A 12,314-nucleotide genomic window follows, 5' to 3' on the forward strand; every position below is an offset into this window, starting at 1 on the left:
ATCTTCCCAGTAGTGGCTGGCCTGCCAAAATTTCTCAGAGGATGCAGCAACAACTCATACAGGAAGTCACAAGACATCCTAGAAGAACATCCAAAGAACTGCAGACCTCTCTAGCCTCAGCTAAGGTCGGTGTTTATGACTCCACAAAGAGACTGGGCAAAAATGGGATTTTTGGAATCGCAAGATGGATTTGCAAGGTAAAAATCTCTATTAACCAAGAGAAACATCAATGCTTGTCTCTCATTTGCAAAGAGCACCTGGATGATCCACAAGCTTTTTGGGTTAATATTCTAAGGACAAATGAGTCAAAAGTGTTTTTGGACAACATGGGTCCCATTCTGTCTGGCGTAAAGCAAATACAGCATTTCACAGTAAGAACATCATAGCAACAGTCAAGCATGGTGATAACAGGGCCAGCCCTAGAGAAAATTGATAGAGAGGGTGTTTTGTTGGCCCACAACAAAACACCTTGGAGGGTGCACCAAAAATACAAGCAAAGTCGGTGTGATAAGAAGGTTAGCAACGTGCTCTTAATTAGGCTACGCAACAATAAGGAAAAATGTTAAAACTCCGTTTTGTGTCAATTCAACAGTTTATTGCAAGCATTAAGCCAGCAATGCACATAACATTACAACTTAACGTTAGCTACACACACTTAACTTGGTGAAATTTGAGAATTTACAACACTGCAATGGCCATGACTCAAATTAGTAGGATATATTAGAGATGTGCAACACTCTTTTGGGTGACAAAAATTGTTTTAGTCTATGTACTAATACAAAAACGAAAAGTTACCAGTAAGATGTTTTCCGGTATTCATTATGCGGGCAACCACATTTGTTTACTATGTCGTAAGCTCCCAGAATGTCCATAGCAAGTAGCTTAAGCAATAGCAGAATCCATTGAAAGTCCCTCTAGACCAGTGGTACCCATTATGTCGCTTGCGATTGACCGGTCGATCACAGGTAGATTGCCATATCATTTTAAAAAATGCATCTAATTCTTCCCGTTTTCATCCCATTTCCCTACGGCTTTATGCCAATACAGCTAGCTGTTAGTAATTATAGCTACTTCATTTTAGAAATAAAAACCACACACATGGTATTGGAAAACCTAGGCTAGTTAAGCTATTAGCACTGCCCAACACTGGATACACTCTACTACACACACACACACACACACACACACACACAAAATGTTGGCTAGTGGTTGTACGCAGTATTATTAAGTAGACTCAAAAAATAAATATTTGGATTTACTAAATAAATAACATTGTTGGACTGGATATGCTTAAATAAAATAATGGACATGTTGTATGCAATTACGTATATGTGACGTTTTCAACTTAATTAGTTTGTCCTACCGTTCTTAAAAACATTGCGTGCAGCCACTGTCCAACGATTTTTTTCGTTTCGCTACTACCCCACAACCCCTGTCACATTCTTCTGGCTAAAGTTGATCGCGAGGCAAAAAAGTCAGGGCACCCCTGCTCTAGACTATTTCTGTTTATCTGTATATCTGTTTATTCCTGTCATAGCTACAATAGCTTAATGCTCTTCTTTTGGAATACAGGTGAAAAATAATTTACAGCTTCCTGACACACACCCAGTGGATGCAGTGTGAATGTATGCCCCAGATACCAGTCTAGAATCACCACACCAAATGTAATGTATTATTATTACTAATAATATTCTTAAATACGCACAATTAAACACCATGAATAACAGTATTGTGCGGGAGTTACCCGACCACTGTCGCACAAATTCACAGTAGCCTAGCCTGCCTTCTGCATGCTCTGTTAGCTAACTATACCGACCATAAAATCGAAAGTGATGCAAATCAATCGTGAAAGGTCTAAAATTACTTCAATCACAAACCTCCAATTTAGTTTTAATTGTTAGAAGGATTAACAATGATTAGACTACGTTTTTTGGCAATAATTCATAATTTAAGTAACATGTTTATACCATAAAAAGTACTTATGCCGCAAGATTTCATTAAAACATATTTGAGGGTGAACCAGCGGGCAGGGAAGTCAAATGGACGTTTTATTTCTTGAAAACTTGCCAATTTGTCTGAATTAAAGCAGTTCTGCAAATATGAAAAAGTGTGTAAAATTCCTCCACAGCAATTTGAAAGACTGGTATCAAATTATTGGAAGTGTTTGGTTGCAGTTATTGCTGCTACAGGTAGTGCGATCAGTTATTATGTTTAAGGGGGAATTACTTTTTCACATGGGTGATATGGATGTTTGATAACTGTTAAGTACATTAAAAATGTGTTTTGTGTTTACTCAGGTTTCCTTTCACTAATATTACATTTTGGCTAAATATCTGAAGCCATTCTGTGACAATAATAGTGGAAGGGGGCAAATTCTTTTTCATGGCACTGTATGATTTAATTTATTGTAAAATATAACGCTTTACATCCGAAACTTACTTCCGGAACAGATTTTTCCCTACCTCCCTACCGACTCTCCATAAATCTCAAACATCACGCCCCATAAAGATCAAATTTCAGCCACGCCAAATTGTATATTAATTTGAACTACCATAAAGATTGCGTTTTATTAATTTTTTTTTTAGAGATTTCATTTTACCCTGGCAAAGAAAACGTTTCCGTTTTCGCAGTGTAGGCTACTGTGTTGACGATAAAACAAATATACACATCTTGTGTTGTCAAAAATGAGTTTACGGTCTCCTTGGGTGTCATATCTCAATCAGGACAGGAACATAAATAATGGAAGCCTTTAGCTTGGTGATAAATTCTCTGTTATCTTCTCCCCGTGAGATTAATTTGTGTGTAAGTTCTCCCGCAGCTGCGGAGTGGGGCGCCTACATGTACCAGCGCACCAGGACGAAAAACGGCCGTTGATCAATGAAACAAGACGCCCAGACAAAATGGACATAACATGTTCTCTCAAAGAAAGCATAGCCTCGTTACTTAAATTCTGCAGCTTGATTACGTCGTGGTTCTAATTCATGATACACTGTTAGATCGTGTTTCTTAAATATGATTACCATGCTTAAAATATAACCGTCATTGTTTATTCCATTACATCATAACGTCGTCAGAAATTGAGCCCTTAATTCATAGGCTACCTAACCTGTCGCTGAATTGCTGTTTTACACACAATATTTAAGAAGCTTACATTATCAGGTTTCCGTGCATACATCACAGCCATTGCAATGTCAAAGTGACTGTCAGCAGTGGGCTACATTCTATGAATGGCTTTGCGTCCAGTAATTGACGATGCATCTAAATGGATGATTTCTTACATTTCCCCATTTGGGGTCTGTAACTGCAGTAAACCGAGTCTGAGAATGAATTTGACCTGTTCAATATCACTTCAAGGTTAGGGCCTGAAAAACACAAGCTTGCGCAGTGTAACAGGTCTCTCTCTCTCTCTGTCTCTCTCTCTCTCTCTCTCTCTCTCTCTCGCATACGCATGCATGAGCGCGCGCGCGCACACAGTATATAAATTGCAATTTTCAACTAGAAAACTACAATAAAAGGTCCGGTAGATGCTTCGATAATTACTCTGTCCAGTTTACCGCAATTCATCTGCAATAATGTGAATAGCCATAATTACCCACACATATAAAACAATTAAAGAACGCTTACTCACTCTTGCATATTTTGAAGAATAAGGATCTTCAAATAGTGCCCATACGCGCCGTTGCCAGCGCCTCCAAAGTCCCGCAGATTTGGCATCCAGGGAGTCCCCCAGTGCCAGTCTCTTGGTCATTTCCAGCTCCTCGTCGCCGTCTCCCGAGTCCCCCATGCCATCCCCATCAGCCTCCTCATTGCCCATGTCGAGGGCTCCTCCACCGAAGCTATCCAGCGCCTCTTCAGCTTCACGGTGCTGTCGATAGGTCATCCAACAGCATGGTTCCACGTCCGTCTCATCGATACCCCAGAACGCCAACTCTTCTTCATACAAGGGCCCGCATACATCTGCAGGGCAGTGTAACTTGCCGGTTCTGTAGTAGTTGAGGATGTGTGCAAACACGCCTGGATGCCGATCAAAGAAGAACTCGTCAATCTTAGGATCATAGTCAAAGTGGCCGTGCGCATCGGGTTCAGCGAGCCAGGCTAATCGGGTGCCCGGCAGAGTGCGCAGGGTGCTGCGGTAAGTCTGGTGTCTGGTCCCTCCCACGTTTATTACAATGCGATCGTTCTCGTCGCCTTGGCCCATCGCGTCCCTTAGGCATGTCTCGAATAAGTCCCAGGCATTGCAACGCTATCCGTACACGGGGAAACCTCTAACTGCAGTAATAATAGCTAAATCGTACACAGGACAGGGACGACACGTGCAAGAGGTGAAGGGGGAATTAAGGGATAGGGATCGGAATGAGAAAAGATGAAAATACTAATAATAAAGCTCAGAAATCAAGATATAGGGGAGAAAGATATGTGTGGCTCCGGTTAAAAAAAGTAAGAAAACAAAAACAAAAAATACGAAATCGCAACAGCTTATATTGAGAGCCAATGAACACTTCTACGGCTGCTTCAAGCGGTTGTCATAGCAAGTGATCACCGGTGTGTAGCTGCTGCCAGAAGCACAAGGAAAACATACATATCTAAAATGTTGCCACTAAACACAATATCACGAAAAATAGAACGTAAAAAACAATCATATTTCCAAAAACACAGAAGAAAATTGAAAATGCGTTTTCCTTGACACTAAAAGCCAAGACCCAGATCCGTCGACTAGGAAATTATTCTCAGCGCCTGATGACATTCAGCGCAAGGTGACGGCAGTGGTGCTGAACGGACAGCACCAGTGGGTCTGAGCACAGCCCGGTGCCCTCATCGAGACCTTTTCCCTTTCAAAATGTTCCTCTTTTTTGTAAAAAAAAAAAACAGACTTGTGTTCCGTTCTCCGTCGCTGATTCTGTTCCTGGAGTCGGCAATGACTACAGGGTCATCTTAAGCACTGTTACACGCCAGTTTATTTATTTATTTACTGACCGATCGATACTCCTCTCAATCCTCAGTTGTGATGCCCAAGCCAAGCAATCCGTAGGAAGTTGTAGCCTACTACTACACATCGTTTGCGTTGATAAGCGCGTCGTTGTGTTCTCCCTTTGAAATTACGCTGAAAAGATGCTGCAGCAACAAGGGGAGGAGGGGGTCCTATATTTACGAATTCCTCTCCCCCAACTCACAAAAATCGTGTATACATTCTAAACCGCGCCCTGTTGTCTTGCTTTAATCAAACGCACCATAATCAGACCGAAATAAACAGCAATGCTGGTATTACAATGGGGTACGAGAAGGTTCGTAATTTTTTTTTTTCCCACGGAGGCGATTTGCTTGCTTTATGTCTGCCCCTCCCTCTCTTCGTTCATGTGGCTTGCTGCTAGGCGCAGTGAGCAGGAGCCGCTCGGAGCTTGACAGTCCTGCAGAGGCGCAGCACTACCTCCAGACTTTCCCACCGCACCGCCGCGCACGCGTACTAGCTGAGTGGGTCGAGGAGAGATTGTGCTGGACATGGGGTTTTGGAAAACCCAATTAGCATTTGTAATAGAGAACTACCAAACTTATGAAACTGTATGACCCAGAATAGATCACAGACTAGCAAAAATGTCTCACACAGGTAAATCTTCATTGATGCCACATATTACTTTGCAGTCGCAACGGTTGCGTTTGTGCATACATGTGGGCAGATCCTTCGTGCGTGAATGGGCATACGCAGCGCCAGTGTTTTAAACATCGGGGTTGAGATCCTCAGTGATATTTTCATTTGTTACTCGCAGAGGTGTAAAATGTGAATTATAAAAATAAAAATAATCCCATTTATAAAATGAGCGCAGAAAACGTAATATATACTATTTCAAGTCTAATGTTTCTTTTTCACGTGTGAAAATTGTAGTTCACGTTTTTAAAAATCAGTGAGCTATTAAAATGTTAAGATGAAAATGACAATTCATTCTATCTTTTCTTATGTTGAAAGTTTCATTAATATGTGAAAAAAGCCAGTCACGGGTGAAAATATCCAGATCACGCGACATTTTCTTTATGATATTAATGGTGGTAGCACAGTTAGCACGCACACTGTGGATAATTAATTTAATACTTTCGTAATGGACGCACGGGGATGGAATTGATATCGATTGTGTCTAACTAGCCAAAAAACCGAATTTCCTCCAAAAAATTTTGACTATCTAATTGGACTATTCAATTTTTATTTAAGGAATGTGAGTTCCTTGTACTAACTATAAGTAAAGATTATTCAGCCATATGTGTGGCAGGTAGGCATTATGGTCACATTTCCATGAGCAGACCACTTGTCACTATGGAAGCATGCCAAAAAATTGTTGTCATGGCTACTTCATCATGCTAAAATTACATTTTTGTTTGCTTTTAACTGTACATTTGTCATGTTCCGGTGTTCCTGTCTGCGTTTTCCCTGTTGGGCCGCCAGATGGCGGCACTTCTGTTTTGTGTCCTGTTCCCCCGTTAATTGTATTATTGGTTGTCTCGTTATTCCATCATTGTTCCCACCTGTGTCTTGTTATCCCCTCCTTCTGGTTTGATTGTTTTTTGAGTTCACCTGTGTCTTGTTACCCCTTGTCTATTTAAGTTCTCTGTTCGCTTGACTCGGGTGCTGGTTCCTTGCGTTTGTTCTGACTTGTGTTTGTTCCCGAGTTGCGTTTGTTCTGACTTGTGTTTGTTCCCGAGTTGCGTTTGTTCTGACTTGTGTTTGTTCCCGAGTTGCGTTTGTTCTGACTTGTGTTTGTTCCTGAGTTGCGTTTGTTCAGACCCATTGTACCTGCCTGCGTTTTTTACCTGTTTATCTTTGTTCCCGACTTGCGTTTGTTCAGACCCATTGTACCTGCCTGCGTTTTTTACCTGTTTGTGTTTGTTTCCGATGTTTCAGACCCTTTGTACCTGCCTTTGTTTTTTTTTACCTGTTTGTGTTTTGTTCCTTGTATGTGTTTGACCTACCTGTTTGAATTACCCTTGTGCTCTGCCTGCCTGCGTTCTGCCCTGACCGTGTTCTGCCCTGCCTGTATTTGTGAGTCCCTCTTGTTTTCTGCTTTGTTTAGATATTTTTTGAGTTTGTGGTTTTGCCCATTGTGGCCTTGTTTGTTCCCTGTTTGTTTGCCTGTTAGTAAAGTCTTTGTTAATTTTCCCTTTTTTGAGTTTCGTGGTTTTTTCCCACTCTGCGCCTGGGTCCCAGCACCCGTACCGTGACAACATTACATTGCAATAATTTAGCAGAGCAGCCTACACAGTTCCTTGTTGACATTTGGAAGGGATCAAGATACAATATGACAATTATTTTTTTAGTGATCTGACTCATCAATGTATATTTCCTACATTTATTTTAATAAGTGGTTAGATGTCAAAGAAATCCAGGACTACTCTATGCCACTGTAGAATGCTGATTGCAATTCTGGTTCAAATTGCTTTCAGTGCTGTATGTTTAGAAAATTATGGTCTCTTAAGTGGTGGTCAAGTTGGAGAGGATGTAATTGGTAAGCAGGAAACCATGTGGGCCTTTACTTAAACTTAAATGGAATCATCAGTTAGGACATACATCTCAAAATTGTATATCAGTGTTCCTCTTATGGATTCAATTGGTGCCATGTTATCAGCTGATATGGCCTTAATTTATTCCGAATGAAAGAAAGCTCAATTCAAAAATGGCAAATATGCAGAGTTATGGAAGAGGAAATGTCATTGGGATGGCAGGTATGTTCATTTCACTAAATGTACAACTTTTTATATATTTGCTACTTAAAATAAATACTGAATGTAAAATAAATATTGTTCATACATACATAGAGTACTTCATTATCGCCATGGGGACATTTCCCCCGCAGCATTTAACATTCACATTTACGAACAGACATTTACACCAAGAAACATACAATCATTCACGCAACAGAAAGGCTGGGCAGCTAAATACATACATACCGATACAAATTGAACATATTGATGCCTATTCATACCTTGACTCTTACAAACCCATCCACACATATGTTTGGCCTGTCCATGTACTGTATGCTTATACACACAGGGCCAAGTGACTTGAAACAATTTAGGAAACATTGGGTAACATTGCTTTGGAATACAGCTTCTTTAATTTTGGTGAGGCAAGATAGCCTGTATTGTTTGTAGTACAGTAACTTGGCGTCATGTTGATACCAATACTTTTAATGGCAGCCCTAGATTTTGCCAGTTTGAATGAATGAGTTATAGACAGTGCTTTGTATGTGTGTGTAACTTGCCATTTTTGTATGTTGAAAATGTGTTTTTTATGAGATTAAGGCTAAAGATTACCATTCTCATCGATGAGAGCATATCTTTGAGCAAGACGTCTTGTTTAATTGTATATCTGAGATGTGCAGTTAACAATTCTGAACCACTGTCTTTCTAGACTTATTAGAATTGTTATCCATCAATGTCGATGGGATCACTGAAGTACTACTTAGCTGTTTACTCAGACATGGTTTTGATGATGTGTTCCTTAAGGAATGTTTGCTTGGGTTTTGTTCAGATGGAGCTTCAGTAATGCAGGGGAGGAAGGCTGGAGTTTTCACAAAGTTTAAAAGGATGTACCCTCGTCTTATTGGGTGGCATCGTTTCAATCATAGGCTTGAGCTGTCTATTGGAAACGCAGTAAATATTTGCTCTGAAATAAATAATTTCACTAGTTTCATGGACAAATTATATTCCCTTTATCACCAGTCTCCCAAAAATCAAAGAAGACTGGATTCAGCAGCCTCACAATTAGGCATTCAGTTGAAAAAGATTGGATGAGTCCTTCATGTTAGGGTTAGGGTTAGGGTTATGGTTGGCATCATCATATAAAACAGTTAAAGCTGTATGGACTATGCACGGTGTGATATACAGTCACTTCTGTCCTGCAAGCAAAGATACAGCACTACAGCACTAAGCAAAGATATGAGAAAGACAGATACATGTTTGAGGGACTTGCAGCAGTCCTTAGGAAGCTTTATAAAGAAAATGAGTCTTATGTCCGATACCCCCTGGAAGAACTGAAAGATTTATCAGAGAGTTTACAGTTTAGGAATGGGACATTGTGTTATGCTAATAAGGAAGCAGATAGATCATGGGAAAGATCATGCTGGGACGTATTTACAAACAGGTGACTGAAGCAGTTACAACTGGATGCTTCAATGGTGTCACAGTGACAAATGACTCCAGACAGAGGGAAATTAACCCCACAAAATTCTATGAAGCTCTGGCTGACAGTATGGGTGCAAGAATGGTGACTAATGAGGAAGTCACACTTTTCAACAAGATAAATGTCCTTCATGGCCAACACCCTTACCTGAGTTTTATGGAGAGGAGTAAACCAGGCAGCTTTGTGATCTTTTTTTATTTAAATTCCTCAGTCAAGCAAGGGTACAGAGATTTCAAGGAGCACCCAGAAGCCCCTGTTAAGGATGGCATACTAAAACTGCAACAAGCAGTCTTGCAGTCAGTAGTGCTGATTGTTCATTTCAGAAAAAAACCCTTTCACAATGTGATTACACCTTTACACACACAGCTAAAAACAGAGAATGTACAGTGGGCTCCAGATTATTGGCACCCTTGATAAATATGCACAAAAAAAGCTAAAAAAAAAAATTGCTGAACTAAAAAATAATACAGTTATTGACAAGCTTTATTTTCTAACGTGTAAACTAGTGTGCTTGATTAATGATTCATTGGAATCAACCAAAGTCAAATTTTTTAATTTAAAAAAAAAAAAATTCCCCAAAAAACAGAGAATGTACAGTGGGCTCCACAATTATTGGCACCCCTGGTTTAATACTTTGTGAAAACACCCCTGGCAAAGATGACAGCCATGAGTCTTTTCCTTGGGTTATTAATGGCCTCCCTCACCATCTTCCTCACTGTCCGTGGGGACACCATGCACTTGCTTCCTCTTCCTGGCAAATTTGCAACCATTCAATATGTTTTACACCTTTTTATTATTGCCCTTGCAGTGCTAAGTGGCATGTTTAACCGTTTATGTCTTTTTTTGTACCCATTACCAGATTTGTGATGGTAAATTACCATCGGTCTCTTCTGAATTGACAGTTATTTGGCTTTTCCCATGCTGATGGATGACAAACGGATTTTGTATGCGTGTTATCTCATTTTTATTCTCTGGTGAAACTGGAAGTGATGGAATGACACAATATAGTTCCATTAGACTGAGACTGAGACTCAAGGCGGCTGCGGAGGCCCCCCCGGGGCTCGAGCCGGCTCCGGAGGCCCCCCCGGGGCTCGAGGCGGCTCCGGAGGCCTCCCCGGGGCTCGAGGCGCAAGCGAAGCACAAAATTTGGGTTTAGCAGGCGGCAGTGGCCCCTGCGGAACGAGGGTCAGAGCAGGCGGCCCCCGCGGAACGAGAATCAGAGCAGGCGGCCGGACTCGAGGCGGCTCTGGAGGGCCCTCCGGGGCTCGAGGCAGCTCTGGAGGCCTCTCCGGGGCTCGAGGCGGCTCTGGAGGCCTCTCCGGGGCTCGAGGCGTGGGCGAAGCACGAACAGTGGGTGGAGCAGGTGGCAGTGGCCCCTGCAGAACAACGGGCGGAGCAGGCGGACCCCCCGCAGTCTGGGCTGGGCAGGGGACTGGAACACGGACCCCAGCTGTAGGGAACCCGGCTGGGCAGGAGACAGGAACACGGACCCCAGCCATAGGGAACCCGGCTGGGCAGCCGGACGGGACCGGCGGGACCCCCGCGGGCCGGGCCCTGGAAAAATGGGCAGCCGAGACCCTTCAAAAGATGCAGGGCCGGGATCCGCTGGCTGAGCAGCTGGAGGTCTGGCCGACCGGGAGGCAGCCCGACCACGGCGCCTCCGTGACCGCCCGCCCCGGGCACTGGGAGGCTCAAGGGCGAAAACTGGGTCGAGCTCCCACCACCCCGGCATGATAAACAAAAAACACAAAAAACACACACAAAAAAAAAAAAAAAAACTCTGCTGGGTCCAGCACTGGCTGGTTCCTTCTGTCACGTAACGGGTAGGGGGGACCCAAACGCAGAGGGAAAAAAAACACAAACTCAAAAAGGGAAAATTAACAAAGACTTTACTTACATGACAGGGGACAAAAAAACAGGAAACCAAAAGGCCACGCAGGGCACTACCAAAAAAACACAAAACAGAAAACTCAAAATTCAAAACACACACAGAGCAGAACACAGGTAGGACAGAAACCAGGCAGGAACTAACAGGCGGAAACACAGTCACACACACAAGCAGGTCAAAAACACAGGCAGGCAGATACATGTAAGTCAAACAAACACAAGTAGGAAACAAACACAAGGAACCAGCACCCGAGTCAAGGGCACAAAGAACTTAAATAGACAGGGAGTAACAAGACACAGGTGAACTCAAAAAACAGTCAAACCAGAAAAGGAGGGGATAACAAGACACAGGTGGGAACAATGATAGAATAACGAGACAATTGGAAACAATCATACAATTAACAGGGGGGAGCAGGACACAAAACAGAAGTGCCGCCATCTGGCGGCCTAACAAGGGAAACACAGACAGGAAAACACAGAACCATGACACAAATAGCCTATAATTATTATTAATTAATTAATTTAAACTACTAGAATAAAACAGGACAGATTACAAGAAACCTGCGATTATGTAGGCCAACAGCCTATAATATGTAAATTATATTACACATTGACACAGTTGAATCATAAGCCTACCACTTGAATCATAATTATGCCTACATCACCTGTAGGCTAATTAACCAAACGATTCATTTAGTCTTCAATCAATCATCATCAGGGTATATAAGTGACTATTTATGGAGGCAGGTCAGGTGTTAGTGGCCTAAGGATTAAATCCTGTGACACTGACGATGGAGTACGTGATCGGTCGACGACAATACCATGAAAGGATATACTTTCAGTGGGTGTCATTCCTCAACTATACGGACATTGAATGCAGTAGACAGTTACATCTTTCAAGATAAGCAGTAGCCTACGTCTGCCGCATATTACAGCCGCATCTTCAGAGTGACACCAGAGGAGGACATGCCCTACCCGTCCCAGTTAAAGTTACTGCCGCGCTTACTTTTTATGCGACTGGGTCATTCCAGCATACCGTCAGTTCCACCTCCGGAGTCTCCCAGACAGCTGTCAGTGCTGCCATTCAGGCTGTAACATCAGCCCTGGTCAACCAGGCCAACAGGCATATTACTTTACCTTTGTCACCAGAACGCCAGCGTGAGACAAAACTCACATTTTTTCTCAAGTGTGGGTTCCCTGGGGTTTTACACAGAAGCGCTGATTGCTGTTCTGTCAGTGCTTATAAAGGCACCTCCCCAGGTGA

General features: G+C 42.4%; 1 protein-coding gene across 4 annotated transcripts in view; it reads right to left on the minus strand.

Annotated features, from left to right (window-relative positions):
• The window catches only part of kcnc1a (potassium voltage-gated channel, Shaw-related subfamily, member 1a), a 248,570-nt gene extending 243,126 nt beyond the window's left edge, over positions 1-5,444 (minus strand). For all 4 annotated transcript variants that reach the window (XM_035417994.1, XM_035417992.1, XM_035417993.1 and 1 more), the window contains exon 1: positions 3,629-5,444. In XM_035417994.1, coding sequence (XP_035273885.1) covers positions 3,629-4,198 — 570 coding nt within the window. In that variant the 5' untranslated portion in view covers positions 4,199-5,444. The remainder of the gene's footprint in view (positions 1-3,628) is intronic.
• Positions 5,445-12,314: the final 6,870 nt, after the last annotated feature.

The sequence above is a fragment of the Anguilla anguilla genome, chromosome 5 (genome assembly GCF_013347855.1).
Source record: "Anguilla anguilla isolate fAngAng1 chromosome 5, fAngAng1.pri, whole genome shotgun sequence".
NCBI classification, from domain to species: Eukaryota; Metazoa; Chordata; class Actinopteri; order Anguilliformes; family Anguillidae; genus Anguilla; species Anguilla anguilla.